This window comes from Watersipora subatra, chromosome 8 (genome assembly GCF_963576615.1).
Source record: "Watersipora subatra chromosome 8, tzWatSuba1.1, whole genome shotgun sequence".
NCBI lineage: Eukaryota > Metazoa > Bryozoa > Gymnolaemata > Cheilostomatida > Watersiporidae > Watersipora > Watersipora subatra.
The window spans coordinates 52,124,737-52,150,339 of NC_088715.1; the positions used below are offsets into that span (position 1 = coordinate 52,124,737).

Below are 25,603 nucleotides of genomic sequence, written 5' to 3' on the forward strand. Positions count from 1 at the left end.
CTTTATTCAAACTGGGCGCAAATAAAGATCTCAGTATAATTTTGTCTGTCCAATTACCGTACATGTATTTGACGTTAACTCGCTTGATTCGCTGCAATAGCCAAAGTTTTCAAACCGTCGAAAACTGAAAACGCGAGAGGCCGTACCTATTTTTACAAGGCAGTAAATAACAGTTGACTTATGATTTTAGTCTGACTGTCTTGTTCAGTTTGTGGCATGGGAAGCGTGCTTAGATTTATGTAAAGTTACCACATTCAACATGCATCAAAATAAGGAAGAAGAACAAATACCTACACATAAATCGCTTTTGGACGATGAAGGTGTTGATGCGTACTTCAAGGTACAGTGACCAATCGTAAAGTACCGCTAACGTTCATGTGTTTTATATCAGTGAACATGCTTGGCTTGCCACTTCGCCTGAATCTTATTCTTAAATCTTTTTTGGATAATGAGCGTCGAATAATTGTCTTTGTTTTGTTTTTCATATAATATGTGATAATTAATGATGTTAATTTCGTTGCAGGAAGTAATGCCAGCTATAGCAGCTGCAGTGAAATCCAGCAACGCAATTCCTTCTGGTGAACTCTACGATTTCTACCGGACTTATAAAGAATTTGTAGATGTAATGGAGGTAGAAGGAAGTAGAGCCTTGGAAGTGTAAACTTTTAGAATTATTTTAATAGTTTTACTGGTATGGCAGCGCTTCATCAAACAGACAAATTTTATGTGTTGGCTTCACTTTGTAGAATTACATTGTTTTTAAAAAGTATAATCTCTACACATTTATGTTAAATGCAGCTCTGTGGTATTTTTTCTCATTGATATATATACAGTTACAGAATTATCAGTTTTGCCTGAATCCAATGATATGCATTGTGACAATTTTAAACTATCATCAGTTAGTTCAAGTTTTGGTTATTATCGTGCTTATTTGCTCAATATGCCATCACTCTAAAGTGTTGGTATGTCTGCTTTTGTAGATTGAGCCGAGTACTCAGACAGAGTGGCATTCGAGCTCCAGCCATCTTCGGGTCAAAGGCAAATGAAACAGACCTTGAGGACAAGTTTGAGGCACTCATAGATGCGAATGACCAGCTTACAGAGAGAATCGTGTGTATTGCTCTGATCTAAACTTGTTAATATATTTTCTAATTGTTTTTTTGCATATCAGTTCAATTACATATATAATATATATATAATTTATAAATACTGTTGTCAAATTTTAGTCAAACAAGTTGGATGAGTTGGCAGGACTTAGAAAGCCTATAGAAGCAGAATTAGTAGTCAGCAGTTCTACTCCCATCACAAATAAAAAGTCTATGGAAGCAAGCTGGAATACTAAAAGGGTATGACAAATTTGTGAAGATTTGCAACATTTGCCACATTTTTGTATTTTAATGCATTATTACAATAATGGAGATACGTGGAGTTACGCATAGAAAGCCGAATGCTTCTTCAATTGGCATTGGATGGCAACCCACTACCTCTGGTTATTATATTTTTGGAACAAATTTAGGTATTAAAATATTGTGTTAAACCTAAGAGCTCATATTTATATCCTAATGATGTGTTTATACATTTATTAAAACCTTATAAAACTACTGTATACACTCTTGTATTAGTCTATCGTGAATATAAGAACTGTCGCAATAGGTAAAATTTTATAAAAACCTGCATAAAGCTATTTTTCAATGTTGGTCATCTATCTGTCCTGCGGTATATCCAGTTATAACTATTAAAATCTTGGAAATGTAGTTTGAATTCTGATGGATTTGATCTTACAGAGTGTAACCACACGTTGTAAATCCACATGTTCTACCACTGAGCTATCCAAGGCGTATTGATTAAAGATGTTATCATATACCGTATAGCATATGCACAGGCTAAATGGCGTTTTATTTGAAACTATAAATTCTGTTAACTCTATGAAACACGATGCTTTTTTTGTAAACTTCTATTTTCGGTTTTTCGTAAGGTTCAATTGCTAAAAATTGCGGTCAAGGCTAATTCTTTTCTCGCGGACAATGGTATTATCTCCGCAGGAAGAGCCTTGACAGTACGATATCTCATTTTTACATTTGGGCCAGTATTAAGAGGTACCAGTATCATCGTATTCAAAGTTTCGATGGATAGCTTCAGGTGAAACAGTAAATTTTTTATACACACACTTCTATGCAATAATAATTCTTATTAATTCAACATATTCAGGATTTTTATTTTGTTTTCTCAGTTCGTATTAATTGTATCATTACCGAATCATCTTTTATTGTAATCGTAGCAAAACAGACTTAAGTTAGCTATTACTTGCTAATTATTTCACATTTGCATTTAAACCCTTTTATAGTTGTTTTATTTTTTTTATTTGACCTGCACAAAACATTTTCCTCATGATATGAAATTTGAAAGTTACAGTTGTTTGACGAAGTTTGAAAACTTTTACAGTTGTTTTTATTTTCTCTCTTAATTTATTTCAACTACACAAAATACTTTTCTCATGATATGTAGTTTGAAAGATAGACTGGCAAATGTTGCTATATGTTAAATACAAATCAAGTTTCCGTTCAAAGACTTTTTTATTACCCGGGTAACACCATGTAGTACAGTTAGTATAAATATAAGCCAAGGTACACATACTACGGTGTGCTGTTTGAGATGATAATAACAGTATGTCGATTTAAGTTGAAATTTAATTCGCTTAAAATTTATTTAATTACTACTAGAATATAAACTTTAGAAAACTATTGAAAATTATTACAAAACTACTAGAAATTATTAGGAAACTGAGAAATTGTTATAAAACCAATAGAAATAAACTACTAGAAACTGCAGCTCAACTTGATGTTTAAAACTCACAAGTCTGACCGAATAAGTCTAACTAACATTTAATGGTTATGAAAGTGTCCCAATACATGTCCTTGGAATAGGAAAAACCTGATGTCTACAGTCCTACATGACCATGCAATCGTGTTACGATCAGATTGTGAATAAAAGCTCTTCGCCAGTCCAAGTAGAGTGTGCTTAATTAGTAGTCATTATGTTACATTTTATTTATGGTACAGCTGCGATTAGTATTAAAATTTAGTTCAAGTACAAAATTACTTTTATTTAGTTGACTCTGAATTTAATGGCTGAACAGAGTCTCGGTAACACTGGCTGCTCTTAGAAGTTGGTATTTTCATTTTGCTTGTGCGAGATTATATTTATGCACGTATACATGAATCTGCGATTTTATGAAAACAAATCTGTTTTTTAGCATCAGCTAATATAAAGTATAAACAGTGACCATTTCGGGTTTATGAAGGTTAAAATAACATAAAATACTTATTTTAAAATACAAATAAATATTAAGATCAAATAAATTTAATTTTGATGACAATATATATGTGCTGGTTACTACCTGAACTGGTACTCGATGAGTTGAGGCAGAGAGGTGAATGTCGATGGCGTACCATACTTACTACAGTAGAGTTGAATTGATTGAACTTACCTCAATCTAGTTATTTTTCTGGTTCTAATGCAATATAGCATGCAAATCCAGCATTAGACTGTTTTAACAATATACTCAATAACCTCTCGAGTATATAGGTTTGGACACATTCATTTATGGTTGAATATAGAGGCTATGTTGTACATATTAAGCATGTTGTTCGCTGAATTGTCATGGTTATATATAGCCTCAGTTCCCTCACTTTACCAACATTAAGCATTGATGAATAGCCTAAAACTTTTCTAAATATTTATTTTGATTTTGTTTCCTGCCGGCAAAGCATACTTTTATATCAAACCCTGCAATTGTTCCTATACTTGTTGTGGTTTTCAATATTGATATTATTTTTTCATCCGACCTATTCTAATAGCTGATAGTTGTATATGGTAGACACTGCATGGAGAGAAATCCTCACCTTCCTATCGTCTGCTGGCCGCAAGGTTCGTTCAGAGACCACAGATCTTGTTCAAAGAAAAAGTAGACAACAGTGATAACCCCTTCCTTCCCAAACTCAGACATAAGCCTCACGCTATGTTGCCTTTGAGGGAGAGCCTACTCGTGCCAGAGATTGCCATCGAACAAGCGGCTCCAAACCCTTACCAGTATGAAATCAATCATTTTGAGTATACAGAAGAGCAGCTTGACCCAGCCCTCAACTCTCTGGTGAGTCGGAAATCTTAGTGTATCAGTAGGTCATTCACTTTAACATCTAGTTTGTCCGTGGTTAATAGGTCAGTACTTTGCTTCCTTTTACTATTCTATGCTGTTTTTGTAATCTTAGTGTATCAGTAGGTCATTCACTTTAACATCTAGTTTGTCCGTCGTTAATAGGTCAGTACTTTGCTTCCTTTTACTATTCTATGCTGTTTTTGTTGTTTGGCAGCTTTTTATTATTTGCCAAACAACAAAAGTATTATATTTATTACAGTTGCTTGACAAAGTTTGAAAACTTTTAAAGTTGTTTTTATTTTCTCTTAAATTATTTCAACTACACAAAACACTTTTCTCATAATATGTAGTTTGAAAGTTAGAATGGCAAATGTTGTAATATATCAAATACAAATCAATTTTTTGTGCAAAGACTTTTTTATTACTAGTATCGTCGTATTCAAAGTTTTGATGGATAGCTTCTGGTGAAACGGTAGCCTTTTTTTATACGCACACGCACACACTTCTATGCAAGAATTGTTGAATTTATGCCTTGTGGTTTTGTGTATTAATAGTTGAGTTCTCAGCTGGACATGTAGTTCTTAACTCTATGGAATAATCTATTAAATCTGTGAAAATGTTCGATTGTTGTATTGAGAGCTTCTTAATGGTTTTCTTGTTGACTATTTGTATTATTGTTTGCAGCAACCTAAACCACTAAGAGAAAGTGGTCCGTTGACATACATTGACAAGGAAGAACAACTGCAACAGCTGTTGGAAAATCTAGAAGGCGTGTCAGAGTTAGCTGTTGACCTTGAGGTTTGTTTTTAGCTCATTTCATTAGCTTATAGCTCGGACCCTCAAGGTATAGCCACACACTAACTCTTAATAAGTGATAAAGTAATAATGGAGGCACTTAGGACAAAGATCAGTATTTATAGAAATGACTAGTTCAGCCAGCAGCCAATCACTGGATGTGAAAAATCAGCTGCTGTCTGCACACAGGACATTTTGCATTATTTTTAAAGAAATCTTGCATTCGTAATAATTCGAGTCAATTCTTACTTTTTGTTGAATGAAATATTTGTAGAGATATTTTGTATTAATGAAATCATTTTTAAATAGGTTACTTATGATTGCATTTTCATTATAACTGTTCAAAGTTTCTGTAATCAGGTTAGGTGTCAGCAGGTCAACAAGCTCATTTTAATTTATCGATCAACTTGTTGAACTTCGAACAAGGAGTTATTTTCTCGTTGGAGTTCCTCGCCTAAGGACCTCGTTCTACCTTCCGCTTATATTGTTTATAAGTGTTTAGGCAGCCGATTGGTGACAGTTGAGTTTTTGGTAGCCATATGAATTAGGCAGACAACTGAAACTGCTTTTCAATTGGTCTTTAAGATGAAACGTCTGAAACTGGTGTTTTAATTGTGAACATTCATGAGATTGTTATATTTATTTCAACAAAAAGGCTAGTTGTAATGTCATTTTATTCTATACTGGCATTCCGGCATGCCGTGAGAGAGCGTCATGCGTAATAACTATACATAAGATTATTCCAAAATGCAACAAGGTGATTGATTGGTATAGATGATGGTGTGCTAAGGTGAAGATTGCGAGTTCAAATCCCATACGATGTAATCTTTGTTCCAGCATTCCGCCTGGGCTTTAGATCAGATTAAGACAGATGAACATCGCTCTTATTCTAGTAAAGACTAGCACAGCATTTTAATATACATGTACCGTAAAACTCCTAATTGAACGGCCCCTCTATTTGAACGCCACCTCCAATTGACCTCCACTGCAAAAGACGAGTTGAAAAATAGAATGCCATGGCGTTCAATTAGGGGTTTTATGGAATTTGTAAACAGCGAGTTGGCATCATAGTGCTAAAGCACAAATAGCTATAATTATTTGTTCAACTCAATAAGTCCTGATTTCTGTTTTTTCTTTTTTTTGCATGCAATAGAAAACATATTTTATTGATGATTACCAATGCCAATAAAGGTTATACATACATTTATAACTTTTGATTTGTTAAAAAAATCTACTTTATTGAATTATTGGAATATAGCAAAAAGTAGGTACTAATATTAATTTGGTCTGAACAGATTAAAGTTTTAAAAAATTCCAATCCTTTTCTATTTTAGGAACTTTACTTGTCAAGTTTTCTTTGACTCGCCTCAAGAATGAAATCATTAAAAGTCATTTTTATCTTTTCTGTAGTTGGGGAGGTAACTCTCAAATTGCTTCTCCATGACTTGTAATGATTGCCACAAAAATTCTCCCAATCGTTAATCATCTTCACTTGTTTCTATAAGTTTGCATACAGAATTTATGAACCACATGAATTCATGAGTTTGTTTGCATGACTAAGAGTGTCACTGTTATACTTTTGCTCCATTGAGTTGTCTCCCCTTAGGCACATTCCTACAGGTCGTTCCAAGGTCTTACCTGCCTAATGCAGCTGAGTACAAGAGAAAGGGACTATGTACTAGATACGCTCGCCCTCAGGTCTCACATGCATATGCTAAACTCAGTCCTAGCCAATCCACAAGTTGTCAAGGTGTGTAGTTAACCTGCGGAATCTGTCATGCTGACACATTTCATAACGGTGAAAACAGTGCCATGTGTATAGCCATTGTTTATTTGACCTATCTAAGGTCAAGTAACTTACCAGCAAGACTGAAGAGCACAAAATCTAATGAAAAAAGCTTTTTTCGATAATTTGTGTTTTTCACTTTCTGGTCTGGCGTTTTGCTTCTTACATAAGACTACAAGATAGTGCTTTGTATCACCAACACCTGTTTTGCCATCCCTGACACTTGCCTGTTGTTGTCAGATGTTTTATTATCACCAATTTACGGACATGCAGTTACTGACGTGTCTTAGCAGGTATTTGGCTGCTATCTAACTATTTGAACAAGAACTTGGCTGACACATGGTTTTAAGAGCAGGCTTTTGGTGCCATTGACGTCTCACTGTGTATCCAAATATGCGTAGAGGAGCCTTGTCACCGCCAGCTTTGGTAGTGACTACATCTACTTTTGCAGGTGTTTCATGGAGCAGATTCTGATATAGAATGGCTTCAGAGAGACTTCAGCCTGTATGTGGTGAATATGTTCGACACGTATCGTGCAAGCAAGATTCTTGAGTTTCCACGACATTCTCTGGCACATTTGCTCCTGCATTACTGCCGTGTGAACGCAGATAAGCAATATCAGCTCGCTGATTGGAGGATTAGGTATGTATGTGGTAATCTGATCGGACATTGTCACCTCTCCCTTGTTTTAAGCTTTTCTGCTCTTTATGTTTGCATAAAAGGTAGCAAATCCTACTTCAAGTTGTCTGATCAAAAAGAGACAATACGGAATGGGACCTTTGGTTCAGTCGTTCTGGCTCAGGATTTTTGGGTGTGACGTTTTTTGGTCCAAGACTTTTTAGCACAGGTTAGTTCAAAATCTATCCATCTTTCAATAGGACTTATGGCTCAACAAATTTTAAGTGAAAGTAAAAGGTAACAATTTGTACATAACAGCTATATGTTTGCATTTTACAGATGTAGTTCACGAGATCCTTTAATCAAATTGTGGCCATGCGAACAAGAAACAAGGGATGCAGCTTACAAGCAATTTTTATGTACAGTAGATGCTCCTATAACGTAAATTCCAGATAACGTAGAGATTTTTTGTGAAGTTTTTGCTCCGTACTACGTATCGTACGTTCCGTATCACGTCAAGTCGGGTTAGTTCTCAAGTTCCATTTGAATGTTAATCTATCTCGCGCACTTGCAAGAGAAAAGGCAACATGTGTACAGCATTATATCTATATTATACACAACTTCCATGGCATTCTAGTTCGTTGTAACGGATCGTCAGATGTGTTGACAAAATAGAGAATAGGCAGCAGCACAATTGTTAATAAACACTTGAAGGCGATCGACTGGTGCAAGTGTTACAGCATTGGTTCACCAATCTGAATGTCACGAGTTGGAGTGTCGTCAAAAGTTATTTTTTATCATAACTTTGGCTCCTGGATACAGATAGACGATGAAAGGTAGTACTGCTTTTCATAGTAACAATATTTTGTCATTTTGCTTTGATGTAGAGACGTATAAAATATTTGTTATTAGCTTTACTTTGCGCAATAGACTTCGCTGTTTAGAAAGCAAAGCAAATCGTTGTAAATAAACGTCGAAGATGAGAGTTCCCCATCAACCTATTGTAAAAATTACTGCAATCATGATCTATAAAACTGGTCAGATTGATCAGCAAAAGTAGAAAAGTTGTCGATGCAAACCAATAATACTGCAGTTACGGTACAGCCCACAAATTAAAAAAATTATGTCAAGTTTTTTTTCGATTTGTATAGCCAAAGGGGTGAGTTTTAAAAGATTTGGAAATGGATTAGACAACTTACCTGTATTTTACTGTTCTTATAGCGTAAAACCCCTATAATGTAAATGTTCCTGGAATGGATTATTTACGTTGTAGGAGCGCCTACTGTAATTTAAAAAAATGTTTTCAAGTCTCATGAATAAAATAACATTATTTTGTATTTTTTTATTATTATAATTTTATTTATTTACTGTATATAAGCATAAATAATTTCTTTGGTGGAAAAATAGTAGTGCTCAAAAGTCTCACTCCAGAAAGTTTCATGCTAAAGAGTTCTGCGCCAGAAAGTCAGTGTCGTAGAGTCCTAAATTGTGAGGAATGGTAGCGCTACATATTCATTGACATTTCATGTTTTTGTTGACAGATGATTGGATGCTATGTCATTGGCCAAATGCTCTATGAGGTCAGCTTATTTTAGGCCGCTGCCGGAGGAACTACTCAACTACGCTCGTGAGGACACTCACTATCTCCTCTACATATATGACCAGATGAAGAACTCTCTCTTGGAGAAGGGTAATGAACAGAAAAATCTTCTGAAGGCGGTGCTAGACAACTCCAGACTGGTTTGTGCCAAGGTAAGGTACCCATTGTACCAGCGTCATTTTACATGAATAGAGATGGAAATTTTGTTTGCTTTCAAAAACTCTGTTACCTAATCTAATATATACATATATATTAAAATCTAGATTTTAATGATATTATCTCAGGATTTAGGAACACTATTTATAAAATTAAGTATATATTGTTTTGCAATGAAATTGCTGGGTTATACAATCAAGCCTTTAGATAAAATCACTTTCAGGTATAAACTTTTTGACATAAAATTTACACAAATATTTTTCTCAACATAATTATGAAGTAATTCCTAACATATAACATTCAAAGTTTCTTGACACCAAGTAAAGCAGTACTCTACACTCAGTTTTCCTTGTAGTTGGTTTCTATTTTGCTATAATAGCACTCAACAGGGTGTCGTACCTTCCTTTTCTAGTTCAGGTTTAAAATCATGAATGCCTTAGATCGGAGCGAGTGATACTGGGGATGAAAAAGGAAGGCAATGTTTTTTAAAATTAAAATTAGAAATAGAGAAATATCACAAAACATTTTAGGATTTTTTCTTTAAAAATCTCCTGAAGTCATCTCGCAGTTATTGAGTGGATGTAGTAAAAGTCAAGGTAAAAGTAGAAAGAATGAATCTAGTGAAATCAGAGTCTGACCATGATAATTAAAGATGAAATTTAAAACATATTCAATGTAAAAACGAAAAATGTAAATTGGACTTGCTCTATTTTGACATCTCCATTGACATTTTTACCTATCTTTCCAGTATTACCAAGACCACATCCCAATTCATCTGTCCTTAACTTAAAGGGATGAAGTGACAACAAAACCTTTCAGTGTTGGTGATTACGCTATTCGGTTGATCTCTTACATATAATTTAGTTATTTAGTTTCTTATCATTTATTTATATACAGTCACACCCCTACTGTAACATACGCGTGTCCCAACATATGAGAAACTTGAGATACGAGCTGACTTTCTAGCAAAGTTCTTCCTTAAGTTGCAAGTAATCTTTGAGATATGAGCCAGTTCCCAATGGTCACTACACTATATGGCCGAGTGTACGAGAGGCTGCTTCCGAGAACAGCATTTCTCGGTCCGTCTCCTTGAATCAATTTGAAAAATTTTTTAAGGTTGGGCTAAAAGTTATAGCGAGCGCGAGGCAAAAACTGCTTTATTGGAAACAGATGATAGAACATGAAAAATGCAACAATAAAATCAACGTCTCTTACGAAGGTAACAACTCCAAACAGTAGTGTACATCGTGATGTTACATTTTATTGCAGATCATAGCAATTAAATAGGTGTTGTAGGTACTAAATTACATCAATTAAAAACATGTTTTACCACCATAATATCCTGGTTAAGTGTTGTTTTCGTAGTATAGTAACGGATTAATTGGTACTTAGCGTTTTTATACTGGAAATAGTGCCTTGAGGCGTGAGTAAATTGGCTTACGAGCTTAATCCTGGAACGCATTAAGCGCTTATGGCGAGATATGACTGTAATGCATTCATTTTAATGCTATATGTAAATACTTGGCATATGTATCATTGTTTTTGTGCTCTAGAAGCGAATAACATACAATTTACCTGAACTAGCCGAATGCCTATCGTTGCACGGGTAATAAAATAATTACTCAATGAATTCGAGTAACTTGTCTAATAAGTTAGTAGTCTAAATCTTAACTAAAACAATAGCCGTGTTTGAAGCCAGTTTAATAAACGTAATGATCAACCGTGCTAGTTAATGACCTTAAGTGCTTCAAATGTGAGTATTTTAACCGATGTAATCAATATTGTGAAGTTCTTAAAACTTCACTTATAAAAAGCGGCAACAACTGTGCTGACTAGAAGAGAATAAGGCTTCTACTGGTGATGCTTTAGTTGTGTAACTTTATTACTATATGTATCTAACATCAGCATCTGCCGTGAAGTCTGTAATAGACGATACTAAGATAAAACTACAAGCTAACCTTGATAGAATTAAATGCAATTACATGATATAATGAACACAATAATAAAACATATGAATGAATGTATGATTTAAGCCAAATAATAACAATAATATTCAAGAAAGTATAGAAATATGCATATGCGGTTGACTGACCTTTTGCCTCCAATGTCAGGCACATTGTTGAATATAAGCTGAATATAGAGTAATGAAATATGATTGAAGCAAAATATTGATATGTTGATTGCATGAAGGCAAACAGTAAACTAACTAAGAAAGAACAAAAACTGCTGATTTGGTTGTACGGCGCTGTGACATGGTGTTTTCTCTAAATTTTATTGGTGTGTGTTACATCCAGCCATATTTATGGATCAATTGGGACCGGACACGCCACAAAGGTCAGGGGTTGGCTTGACCACCCACTGGCAGCAATAAAAAAATGAGGACAAAGGCATGACGTCTGTGGAGCCATCTCAGGTCAAATATTTCCTTCACAAATATGATTACAATTATTCATCGCTATGGCCAGTTGAATGATAGTAGTGGTTTAGATAGCTGGTTTTCAAACCTATACAGGTTCTGAGATCAAATCCTCGCGATTCTTCATTGCTAGATTTAAGTAAGTATGACAGGCAGACACTGAAATTTATATATATATTTACATATATAAATAAGAGTATTGGCTCCATCATATTTTTTGGATTTAGAAAGAACATATAGGAATGATTTTTCATATGTAAAGGTTTTTTGTAATTTAAATAGCCTATAGATTATTTCTGGAAATAGATTATTTTCTTTTCTAGTGTAAAGAATAGCGAAGAATAGTGCAAATAATAGCAAACACTGCGTTGCAATATTTTTAGCATACTTTGTGGATTCATGAAGTTATTCAGGTCTTACTTTATCTCATGAAGAACATGTCTAGTGGTGTATATTGTTCCCAAAGGCATATATGGCTATTTGGAAATCGCTTTGTATAGGTAGACTAGCAGTCAGCCCGGCAATGCCCAGGATTTCTTTTATTTTAACCAGACAGGTCGCAGCGAATAGGTCGCAGCGAATAGGTCGCAGCGGGTAGGTCGCAGCGGGTAGGTCGCAGCGGGTAGGTCGCAGCAGATAGATCACAGCAGGTAAGTGGTGAAGGGGCTGGTTGTCAGGAACCAGATGAACTTTCAGAACCAATTGCTTTTACTGACTTGGCAGAAGTCACGAGCATACAACTGTGAAGTTTGAATGAAATCGGTCAAAAATGTGAAAACCCATTGTGTTTACATGGACTAACAGACAGACGCGTGATGACAAGGCGGAATTTATTAATATAAATGTAGATTTGATTCTATGGTTTTTTAGGTCTACAGGAAGCATGTGTTCTCCGAGGATGGATACCATTCCCTGTACGTTAAAAGTCGAAAGGCTTTTAACAATCGACAGCTCTTAGCTCTGAAAAAACTTTACGAGTGGAGATTCAGATTAGCTCAACAGGAAGACGAGTCGGAGGGATACATTCTACCCAATCACATTATGCTACAGGTATGATGTCATTACTGGTAGCAATCAAAAATTGTTACAAAAATATGGTTTCATAACTTGCAGGCCGGTTCACACTGTACTGCTATGTCGGGGTTGTCCTGTCGGCGATTATTTGTTGACTACTTGTTGCAACGCCGACATGTCGAGAAACATTGCAGCTGTTAAACTTTCTCCATATTTCGCCTTGCATCAATGATGGTCTGTGCAATGTGCACCAATCCGGCAGTTGTGATTGACTGTCACAGGTTGTTTATTCTATATCTCCCTTTATCTTAGTTGCTGTCAGTCTAGTATTTCATTGTTTAAGCGGCCACATTGTGTAATGAGAACGCTATGTCTTGGAATATTTGTCGATTTAAACACGGATGGGTTTGTGATAATGTGAACAATGTTGTCACAGTCGATCACTGATGTACTGAGATGAACGCCAACATACTGCGATGTAGTGTGAACCAGCCTTAATGGTCTCATATTATATACTAGAAATTCCACTGTCATACAGCCCACAGCCAAAGTGATATTGGAAAAAAGAAAGGGTACTGATGGTTGAGAAATGCAATATTAGCAGTCAAATGGCACTGCAGTGCAATAGGATAACTGCAATGGTAGCTGTAATGTACTGGGTGTAGGTGTTATTATATACAACAAACAGCAATAATGAAAGGAAAAGATTATATGTTTATATCTCTCCCCCTGCAATAGGAAAAATGCAATATTGGCCAATATTTGAAGTAAAATGCACTGATATTATTAGAATAACCAATATTATTAATATAGTAATAAAGTAATAATAAAAAACCAATGAAAAATTTTGTTTACATTTAAAAACGTCATAGCTAACAATATCAAGAAGTATCAAAAAGAGTATCCAAACTTATAATTGAATATCGTAATCTCATAAAAATTGTTAGAAAAAAATATCATCATCATTTCCTTTACTTACACTGCGTTGGACATCAGTTAGAATACCAAAGTACTCAAATGTGTCTGAAATGTCAGTTAATTTGAAATCGGCAAAAATGAAACGATTTCAGTACTTCTACGTTAATTACCAAAACCTTCGGCAATTTGACAATGCTATAGACTGGGGAAAAGTGCACGTTATTTTTTCGGGAAATGCACACGATTTAATCGTTTTATTCTTTGTCGCTCGGCGTTTCAATTTCCGGTCTTAACTTTTATAAAAGTGAGGCTTAGCAAGTTTTGATAACGATTTTCGTCCAAATAAATCTGTCTATTTGTGTACAATCCAATCAGATGGGTAAGTTTTAAGATAATAACAACGGTTTACAAAGACTTGGTAACATATTTAAATAGGTTTGTATGTGTTTTGTATCGTTATTGTACTTTAACGACTCTACAAAACGATGGTTAAATTTGTTGATAAAATTTTGATACAAAGGTTTGTCTCAATGTTGATGAATAATTTTTGGGAGTTGTGTGCACATGTGCATTTATCATAAATCTCCCAACCAGTCGCTTCGCTCTGTTTGGTCATGGGATCATCACATTTTCCAGAAGGTAGATGGAATTTTGTGTCATTGTTGTACAGCAATGGTAAGAATGATGACACATATCTGTTTTGAAGGCTGGTGTAACAACATCAAGTACCTTGAGCGTTTCTTTTAGATCAGCGAAACACTTCCTAGAGAGTCCGGTGGAATCTTAGCTTGTTGCACACCTACTCCTCCTCTTGTTCGACAGTACCTACACACGATACACTCTTTAGTTAAAGAGGTAGGCTTATTAGACTTCTCCCTATTTGTTAGGTTTTTCCTGTTTTCCCTATCTCTTTTGAGGACCCTCTATTTTGAGTGTCCGCATGTGAAACTATCTCTGTGGAAATCTGCGGAAAGAAATTTTTAAGCATGAGCCATAATTTTAATACCGGAACACTTACACTTCTTGCTAAACTCTCTGTATTTACTGCATAAATTTCATATACAGTGCGCCTTAGGGTTACGATGTTCTTGTTATACGATTTTGTCGCCTCACGATGTGGAACATGATGTTTTTTGTCCTCTCCATACGAAATTTTTTTCGCCATACAACATCAACAAAAGGTTTTCTCGAAATTAAAATTTGGCATTCGATGTGCTGACAACGTTTAAATAATGAAGATGCTGATATGCTATTCGCCGAAATTTCTTTCACAATGTTTGAAGAGATTCGATGCTCCCTCTTAATCTTTCGGTTCAGCGTTGTTCGTTATTAGTTGGACTGAAAACGAAAGCGGAAACAGATCGGTAATAACATTTTAGCCGATGACAAAGTTGAAGTTGCGTTAAATACATACTAAAACTCAGCTTCAAGTATGAGTTTTATTCATTTAAGTTAAATTTAGTGTTTATGGTATACGTCTGCCTCGAAAATAAGAACTCCCTACGGTGCACACTACACATAGTACATGGTTATGTTAGACTTTATTGCAGATCATAACCACTGCACTAAAGTTACTGTAGGTAACTATAGTTACTAAGGTTACCATGCTATTTTGTTACTAACTTTTAATATGTACGGTATAAATATAAAATTTTGATGATTTTTACCAAGGGTTGTTTGCATTAGATATTTATTATGGGTTTCTATACAGCTCTATACGACATTTTCGCCTTACAATGCCAACACTAGTGCGAATTAAAATTGTATGGCGACGGTTCACTGTATAATAAACAAGTAGACAAATTGAAGTGTTCTTGGTTGACTTTTAGTTTATATTTCAACTTCAGTCCCAGTATTTTAAGCCATAGTATGCACCTATTTATTGATTTGAGCTTAATCTGGTCTGAATAGTCGTAAAGTGATTAACTGGGTTCATTGTGAGAAGGAAGTCATGTGTTTGTAAATAGGACAAAGATGTATGGATTTTATGAATTTCAGTTTTTTTGAATTTTGAATTTTTTTTAATACATAATTTTGGTATTTCAACGTTCTATTCACAGTAAGATATTTGGAGATGCAGTTTTGCAATCAATTGTCTTTTATAATACCATAATTCAGTTTGGCTTGCATTTTACCTGTAAATTACAGTTATCCATAATGTACAGTAGTTTTATCTATGGAAGTTGTCAATACAGCTCTTTCTTTCTGTTCTGTCTTTAGCTTTCTAAAATTATAACAAAGCTATTAGCGAATTGAATTGCATGCGAATGTTTAAATCTTATAAAGTCGCATTCCTCGCGATTATTACAAGTACAGTTACCATAACTCAGCATTTGCTGTTTACACAAAGATTTTGGTTGAACGCGCTTTGAAATATTGCAAGTTCATTTCAAGTCAACTGGTTTTATGTTTTAGGTTATTGATCTTACACCTCAGTTTTCAGTTAAATGTCTTCTGAAATACGACTGTTACTTGGCTACGATTGTGGTCGTTCGCGACACACAATCCTAGTCAGTTAGATGTCTGTGTCGATGTCTCTTTTTGTAACAGGAAGTTGTGTCAGCTATAAACCTTAGTGGATTTTAGCTAAGTTCTTCCTTGCTATTATAGGCACGAGAGGAGCCTCTCTCAATATCGCAGACTATTCGTACAGAGGCTAGATTACAGGCTAAGGTGACGAAGTCTATATTGGACTCACTACATGACACTCCCTCGGATATATTACCTCCCCCTGTCGTTCTACCTCCATGCACCATCACTCCCGGTAGGATGTTATCATTTGGCATTTTTACCCGTTTTGGGAACCTGATGTAGTCCAAAGTTAAAGGTCATAGTTGTTTTACAGGTAAAGTTGAGAGAAAGAAATCGTCGGTATGGTCTCTTCTGACATCAAACTCTCTAGCCAACCAAGTCACAGAGAAAGTACGAAAACTAAAGGAAGCCTTTGTTACACCTCTTGTCAACTACGCACCCGTCAAGTTCATTGACTACACGGCAATGTTTCATCACTCATTGGTAGGTTGAAATAGAGAAGGCCAATGGGCTCTGTATGTATTTGACTTGCCTCCAGTTTTTTTACACATTGTTCATTGGTTTCTTTTAGATTATTTATACCCATCTGCATTCCCTAAGTCTCACGCTTCTCTTTTTCTCTCTTTTAATACATCCATTTTTTCAGCATTATTGAGTATCCGTCAGGTCATTTGTAGAAAAGACCCGGGGAGCCTGTCACACCTGCTCCCTCAGCCAACACAACTGTGGATGAAAACGATGTCGATGAGACTGATCCACCACCATTAAAGAAATCGAGAGATAGTCTGGAGGGGGAAGGCGAAGATGGCCACACAGTCGAGCAGGTCTCGGAAGCCCTTGATGCTGCTCTCTCTAAAGCTGAGAGAAAGCGTAAGAAAAAAGAGTATCAAGCTGCAAAGAAGGTATGAGATGGGTTAGATCAGATCATGCCGGTCTCATGTCAGTAGTTCATGTCGAACAGCTTATGAATAGCATCAAGGAAATAGCATTAAACTATTATGCATGAGGGGAGCATGCTTTCTATGTGGTTGAGATTTTGCAATGTAAATATTCTAATTTGTTTTTTAAAATTTATCATATCCTTACATTTCAGAGTTTCACCTAAAGCCATATTATGTGTAAATGCCGTAAAACTTCTATTCGAATACCATAGTACTGTATTTTTCAACCCTTCCTCTATAGTGGCGTTTTATTGAAGGTGGCGTTCAAATACAGGGTGGCGCTGTATTTGTCGACTAGCTCATAAGAATTTTTGGAAAATAAATTTAACCCTTTTACGCGCAAAGCAATGCTAAAGTCACCTATATTTTGCACTCTCGTTCAGGCAGATCAACATTAATGTCATCGGCCTCAGCATTTTTGCCAAACCATTTTTCATATACAGTGCACCCTCAGGATACGATGTTGATTCGTTCCAAGGTTGGCATCGTAGGGTGAAAAATTGGTATGTAGGGGTATAGAAACCATTGTAATTATGCAATGCAAACATCCCCTGGTAAAAATCGTCAGTTTTATAAAAATGTGTACATATTGAAACTTAGGAACAAAATAGTATGTTAACTTTAGTAACTATAGTTACCTACAATAACTGTATTGTATTCAGCGTCTTTCAATGGCTATGATCTGCAATAAAATGCAACATTACAATGTGTGTACCAAATGCAGTACGTACAGTAAAAAGTTCTTACCTTCAAGACGTACATATAACATAAACTTTCAGCTCACTTCAATTAAGTTTAGTTTACTAAACTCATACTTGAAACTAAGTTTTAGTATTTTTTTAACTATTACTGAATTTCAACTTTATATCACAAAAATTTTATTCTTCACCAGTTTCTGTCGTCACTATAACATTTAGCATGTCTAGTTAAAACCTTTTTCAACCTAATTAAACAAGAAAGGCCGAGCGATGCAGTTATCGAAAGCGGCCTCTCGCACACTCGACCATTTAATGGCCATCGAAAAGGAAAATTAAATTTTATTTATCATACAGGACGTACATACCTTTGGAGTAATGTGACTTGAGCTGGTACATGTAGCGAATATAGCAGAGAGGAGGCAAAGACATATCAATGCTAATTATGTTACTGTACACTTGTAAATAAATTTAATATATAATGAAATGGATTTTTGAAGCAGGCTAAAAGAAGTTGTCTAATCCTGTCAAATTTTTTCGACTCGTTTTGAAAGAAAAAGTTTAACACTTATGAGTCCTGAAAAGCAGAAATGGCTAGGAAGACACAGCTTTCCTGCTGGTGCAGAGAGTGCTCTAAGAAAACAAGCTAACTTGGTGCAATGCAGAAAATAGCTACTTGATCACATATTGGGGATGATGCTTGCTGGTGCAATGTAAATGCCGGTGCAAATGCAGAACATTGCTAGTGAGCTAACGCTTGTAAAAGGATCCAGAGAAGATTGTACAGTAGTTTGTCTTGGATGAAATGTGCACAAGAATCAATGTAACCATACATGCAGAAGTTTGTACGTATTTATACCCTAGTTGGCAGGGCTTTAGCAAGTTCTAGAAAGTAATGTGGATGCATCAACTATCATGAATAGCTAGTTATATATGAGTTATATACATACGAGGATTCTTATTTACATAGTAAAAAACAGGCCCACCTCCAAAGACATGATTAAACAAGAAAATAAAAGATAAAATCAAACTAGAATAAATAAAACATGAAATGAATAAAACATGAAAAACACACCGCACAAAGAGGATAAATTAATGCTATACATTATATAGTATTGTTTGTATGTACCAGTCCACACCAGTAAATTAATCACATGAAATTTTTCTGCTCATTTAGGTTTTTTTGTCTCTTCTACATCCTTACCACTACTAATTGGTTGCTTCACATGAATCTCGTGCATGGCCTCAAACTCCCTCAAGTTGTCAGTCCCAAGCTCCTCCTTTGTTTTCTTTAACGAATTTCTTGTTTTTAATAACAATAATCGCAATTGTTAATTGATTGCGACCATATTCCTTGGCAATGTTAACAATACGAGAGCCTTCTTCCTATTGATTTATGACCTCCAACTTTGTTGTCATAGAAATCATTTTTCCTTCGTCCCGTAACGTTTGTATCGGTCTTAGATATTTGTATATATAGATACTTGCAGTTATATACGTATGCTGAATAAAGGTTTATAGTAAAATGGAGTATAACGCTAAAAATTAATATTTGCTTTCGCTTATGTACTTTTCACAAAATTTCCCACATGGAAGGCTGACCTAAGAGAAGTTAGTCATCGTGTCTCTTCTAAACGTTGTGAAAATGTTTTCGGCGAACTGCATTTCGGTGTCTTTTTTATTTCGATGTACGTAATAAGCACACTGACTACCAAATTTGAACTCAAGGGAAAATTTTCTTGAATTCGTATGGCGAAATAAAAGTCATATGATGAGGTGAAAATCTCACCGTGTTCAACTTTTTAAGGTGAAAAAATTGTATATCAGGGTAATCGTATCCTGAGGGTGCACTGTATTAGGAAACAAGCGTTTTTACTTTTGGTTGTGGTCTCAGGACTCTAGCTGTAATGTGAATTGAAGAAAGTAAGGTGAACTTTGCTTACACGCTTTTAATAAGTAAAATCTTATTTCGTCAGCCTTTTGCAGCACAAAATAGGAGTGAAGTTCATGGGAAGGTCATAAATATTATTAGCTTTTCGAAGTGGACACCTTTCAATTTATTCTTTTGAGGTTTTTAATAAATAGTGGTTGATATTGACCTTATCAGGGTGGTCATCCACTTTTTACATCAGGAAGATGGCTTCTCAGATTTTCTCATTTACTTACCCTTAGCAACTAGGACTTTGTGATAACATGTTTATCACTCTGAAGCAATATTTTCAGTGTTAATATTGCAAAACATTCATATGAAAATGTAAGAGACGACAGCAGTTTGTTTCTGTTGATATTTAATAAGATCCTCAGAGATTATTTGGTATAACATTTCTTTCTTACCTGGAGGTATAGGTCTAGTAGTAACAGTTAGGTTATACTAGCTAAACCTCTCCTTACTTAGAGGTTGACTTGCAACAAAATTCACATTACTGTTATTTGATATGAAAAGATTTACCATGTCTTACTCTGTCGTGTAGTAGGTGCAAAATATGTGGAAATGTGATTACAAGCTCATAAAAGCTCAAAAACGAACAGAAAATCGCAGCCACACGAGACCGCCGTATTTTGGATTCCCTTTCCAAAACGGCTCAAATGTGATGTAGTTGTGAGAGATGGTTTCTGTTTACACTTTCTTGCAACCTTATTCGTCGAAATATTTTCACAAATATACTTCACGCATTCACTAAAACTATGTCTATTGTTCTTACGTGTCTGTTTTATCGTCATTGTAATGCTGTCACTTTTAGCAGTGATATCTTATAACTTACCATAAAAAATCGTTAAACTTTTTAACCTTAGCTCGAAGAAGTACATATCATTGTCTGATAATCATGACGAGCCTGTTGGTCACTTGCGATAATCGAAAAGTGCTGCAAAAATTATTTGCGAAGTATTAGGTCACATGATCAGAGAACGACTTGACGATTGAATAATGCCGAAACAAAACTGTAAAGTAGCGAGCATCCATATTTGATACGGGGTCTTTGGTAAAACCTGAAGTGTTTGTCATAAACTAGTACTACGATAAGTTTTATATTGAGCTTTGTATTGGCCTTTCAATTCACGTGAGAACATACGTGACAAGACGATAACCAAATTTCGTGGCTACGTCATCGACATAAAGAGATTCCACTCTACGGCCGCTTTTCGTTTTCGAGCTTTTAAGAGCTTGTAATCACATTTCCACACATTTGGCACTCACAACACAACAGAGTAAAACATGGTGAATCTTTTGATACCAAATAACTGTAATGTGAATTTTGTTGCAAGTCTACCTGTAAGGTAGGTAGTGGAGGGTGTACAACCTTTGCCCATGTTGCTCAGCTTATAATTTTTTTCTGTTCATGTAAAAATATCAAAATAAAATTTTGTAAAATGGGATATCTTGTATAATTGATTCCAATCAGCAGGTCGGTTTTTATCAAGATCTTTTCAGAGTTGTCTTTCCTTGCTAAAGTGAAAGGCAATTCTTAGTAATTGATAAGTAGATTCTCAATCGTCTTCTAATTGTGTCAATTTTTACAGTTGTATTTAGGGGTGATTCATGAGCCTTGGTTATTTCCTAGAGTTGTTTGTCCTGATCGCATGTCTGCAGTTTCTATAGCTGAATACACTGAGAATTAATAACTTGTGTTTTAAAATTTTTAGACAAACCCTTTGAGGATGAGACCAGTGAGTAACCCAGAAAAAAAGTTGGTTGCCCCCGACCCAGAGTTTAGTTCCTATGACTATGCTACTGCTGATTATAGTGAATTCAAAGTGCCACAGACCCTACGGTCTCACAGAGGGTCTGGCAAAGGCAAGGTGAGTGCCTGAAATGAGTTAAGGAAATTATCAGGTTATAAACACTTGCATTATTCACAAAGTGTTAGTAAAAGGTGGTAAGATATTGAAAACTGCCTGTTTACTAGCCCACAAAGCACCTGTTTATCGATGTCGCAATGCTTTTATGGCTGTTTAAATAATGGCATAAAAGTGAAGACATTGTCATTGGATTGGTTGATATTTTTTCTGTGTTTGTGCAGTTATTGTTTTTTAAATGGAACATGGGTACACAATGATTTGACAGGGAAACAGCCCAAATACATGTAGAAGTTAAGAAAAAATAATGCATCACACAAAAATCGAAATAATATATTTGGTTTGGCAGCCAGGTAGACTATAAACAGCTAACCACTTGGCTGTATTGTGGAAGAAAGCAGATAGCTATGACTCATGACGATATGTCATGGCACACCGGACTGCCAGGGTACTAACTATAATAATTTCTGTCTTGAGATCAGCTTTACTTGGACTGTTTTTAACACAATATTTGCATTAGACAGTTATATAGCTGGTGAGTAGCATATCTCCCAACTCGTGACACTGTCGGAGACAACATTAGCCTCACGACTTCAAAACAATATTTCATTAATTAAAGTGTTGAACATACAATACCTTTTTCCTTTGTTAGTGTTTTTTTAGGATAATTTAGAAAACCAAAAGCGACCTATATATACATAAATATATGTATATTTATACATGCATTTCTGTATACTTCTTTGCATATGTATATATACAGTGAAACTCGGATAACTCAACCTTCAAGGGACCGAGCAAAAGTGTTCGAATTATCAGAGTGTTCAAGTTATCAGAGCACTGTCACAAGTCCATGTATTCACTTATTTATTAGTAGATACATGAACATATACAAACTATAATATAAATCAAAAGCACAAATGGCTTGTTTCAAATTAAATGCTTGTAATGTAAAGTTTAAAACGTTTTTATCAAAAAGTATAGAGATTTTTCTATCACTTGAGATTGGTTTGTTGTTTGAGGTGATGTTATTGCCAGGACGTTTTTTAGATTGACATTGGCAAAACTTGATCGTTGCTGAAATGCTCAAAGAAAAGACATCTTTTTCTTTTGAGCGTTTTACCCACGATCAATTTTGCCGATATTTCTTGAAGTTTATGGAAAGATTACCTTACTTTACATGGGATTCGTTAAGAGCAACACTCCGAGGCAGTTCAATTAAAAGTTTTACGAGGTTTAACAGTACATTGTATATCACTCACGCTTTTTGAATGGATACTTATTGAATGTACACACGTATTCTGTGTTTAGGTCAAACGATGAATAGTTTTTTTAGCTAAGAAAACGTATACGTTTAATAAAAACAAATTTTAAGACGTTTTAAACATTCAACATTCCGACGTTGATTCAACACGGAATCAACTTCGGAAAAATATTCGTCACGGGCTAGCCGGGTCACGCACTCAAAGATTTTCGCCACGCACATACAAAACAACATGCGATTTTTGTTTTGTATGTGCGTGGCGAAAATCCTTGCGCCCGTGGCCGGGCCAGTCCGCGCTATTCATCGTATAGCAGTATAAATCAAATTTCACTAAACCTTTAGAACAGTCGTTGACAAAAATATTTTGCCGATGGAGGTAATAACGACGCTTATGAATTACGAAAAGTTGAGGTTTACCTCTATGGCTTTGAATAAAGTGATTTTCTAAAGCGATAGCAACCGTTTCGGTAGCCGTTGGGCAAAAAACAGTTCGTTATAACAGTGTTGAATTCGAGTTATATAGAGCCATTTATCATTGCGTGGGAACGGACCAAGCAAATCCAGTCGAGTTAACCATGTGTTCGCTATATCCGAGGGCGAGTTATCCATGTTTCACTGTATATCTCAAAGTTTGTCATCTCAGATCTGGAGGTTATGAGATCAAATTCAGCGTGACACGGATTTTTTATTGCAAGATTTTAATTGCTATAACTGGACACAAGGATGGCCAACAAAAAGACAAACACTGAGATTCTTATAGATATATGCCTTGTAGTGTATAAATCTCCAGAATATTTCAAGGTATCGGCTGTATCCCTGTTTATTATATGTGCTCGTACTTTTGACCAACCTGTTCATTTCGGAACTGCTGATAGTCTCTGAATCATGTTAAGTAGGCTTTTGGTTACTGGTCTGATTACTACTAAAATGGTGACTGTGAGGTGTTCTTCATTTGACATACAAGCTGAGCTCATTTATCTACCAGCGTACTCGCTAAATCAGCCAATCATTATAGCAATAGTTGGAAAGTTTGGATAAATACTTGAAAAATTTGTACGCGTTCATTTGTAGAAAAACAAGTCGAAAAACTGGCGATCTGATAAGGAAAAGAACTCTACCTTCCAGAAATAGGCATTGTTCAAGTTTCATTTTATACATGTACATACATGCATACATATATCTTTTGTATATTATGTGAGTTGTCTAATTTTTGCCTTAAACAAACTATTAATAAAGGTGCCATTTTTCATCTATTGTATTTTTACATTCAACAACCAACTAAAGGCGCTTATGTTCATATTGTGTTAGTCCTATTACTCTAGTGGTGAGATACGACTATCTGAGCTTCTCTCAGTGCGTTGGTGAATATCTATAAAGAAAAGGGGAAAGCATTATTGTACAAACTCTGTAAATGGCATCATCACTATCTAAGCCATGGGTTATTAGAATTACCTGTAACTAAAGAGGAGACAACTCTTACATCAGCAAACCTTTCTTGAGAGGCGTTCTTTGACAAGTTATGAAGTGATCAGCATGCAGTCGAAACAAGATTAACTGAGGTTATTATGTTTTAAGTTGAATTAGTAAAAATGAGGCAAGGGTAAAAATGCATTTATAGTTGATTTCAATACCAGATAATCCTTTCTGAGAAGTTCGTATAATTTATAGTTAAATCCAATACCAGATAACCGAGGAATGAGTATAATTTATGGTTAGTTCCAATACCATATAACCCTTTGTGAAGAATGTGTATAACAATAACAGTTTATTCATAGTACACCAGAAATGGTGTACTATGAATAAACTAACATTAAATGTAGACAAAACAAACTGTATGATATTAAAAAACCATCAAAATAAATATGAATTCCCTAGGACCGTTTTAACTTTGCTTGGTAAAATTTTAAACCAAGTCGAAAGTATAAAATTTCTTGGTGTTCACACTGATACAAATTTATCATGGAAGGATCACATAGGCAAACATTTTAATAGTGTTAGACCTTTGTTAGGACTCTTATACAAATGCTCAAGTTATTTACCCCACACAATTTTGGTTTTAATTTACGACGCATTTATTCATTCTAAATTCAGTTACTGTATTGAGGCTTGGGGGAACGCCCCAGGTAAATACTTAAACAAACTCCAACTTCTACAAAATGAGTTCTCAGGATTTTACATAAAAAACCTAAATTAGAACACACCAGCCCACTTTTTCAAAAATCTTCAATTTTGACAGAATAAACTCTATAAATTTCGAACTCTCATCGCGTCTCATTCTGCAGCCTTAAATCACATCGCATTCATCAATATCCCACTCACTGCTCTTTCTTAAATCTAAAGCTACCTTCCTCTAAATCTGCTTCCGGTCATCGCAGAATGTCATACCATCAGTCAGCACAATGGAACGCTCTGCCTGATGAACTGCGTAGGGTAGTAAGCCCACTTTTAGACGTGCCCTCAAACTGTACCTGTTGAGCGGTGACAATGGTTTCTGGCTGCTTGCTGTTAACTTGTGGCCCAGCGCCTTGACTAGCAATGCTACTGCACAGTTTGGGCCTCATCATTATTTCTTTTGTTTTTTTTTTCTGTTTTCATATCTTTTGATGAAATAAAACTAACAAACAAACTCTCACCGTTCAAACTCATGATCTGCTTTACTGTACCTAATCATAATAAAGAGTTGCGGTTGTTTATACATAACAGCTACATTCATATGGCGATTCATTAAAGATTCAAGAGGGAGGTTTTGCTTTAGAAGTTTTGTTGGTTGTCAGTTTAATATTAACCTCATTCTAAAACTGTATGTAAAATATTATTTTTATAACAAGGTGGACTGCCCAATAAAGGTATCGATATATATATAAATAATTATATATAGATACAGTGTACATACAATGTATGTACAGATAATTATATATAG

The 25,603-nt window shown here is 35.2% G+C and overlaps 1 protein-coding gene across 1 annotated transcript; it reads left to right on the forward strand.

Annotated features, from left to right (window-relative positions):
* Window positions 1-224: 224 nt before the first annotated feature.
* LOC137402162 (exosome complex component 10-like) lies at window positions 225-23,966 on the forward strand. The gene is made up of 16 exons (XM_068088640.1): window positions 225-340; window positions 524-657; window positions 981-1,110; window positions 1,227-1,346; window positions 3,878-4,150; window positions 4,841-4,954; window positions 6,558-6,701; window positions 7,189-7,379; window positions 8,951-9,107; window positions 12,398-12,577; window positions 14,207-14,314; window positions 16,070-16,223; window positions 16,305-16,474; window positions 16,669-16,893; window positions 21,270-21,425; window positions 23,755-23,966. The coding sequence occupies exons 1-16, from the start codon at window positions 260-262 to the stop codon at window positions 23,812-23,814; spliced, it is 2,397 nt and encodes a 798-aa protein (XP_067944741.1). The 5' UTR covers window positions 225-259; the 3' UTR covers window positions 23,815-23,966.
* Window positions 23,967-25,603: the final 1,637 nt, after the last annotated feature.

Coding starts and splice junctions, on each gene's coding strand:
- LOC137402162 (XM_068088640.1), top strand. CDS start 260: ATGCATCAAAATAAGGAAGAAGAACAAATACCTACACATAAATCGCTT. Junction 1,111..1,226: donor ACCAGCTTACAGAGAGAATC/GTGTGTATTGCT, acceptor GTCAAATTTTAG/TCAAACAAGTTGGATGAGTT. Junction 21,426..23,754: donor GAGGGTCTGGCAAAGGCAAG/GTGAGTGCCTGA, acceptor GTTCATTTGTAG/AAAAACAAGTCGAAAAACTG.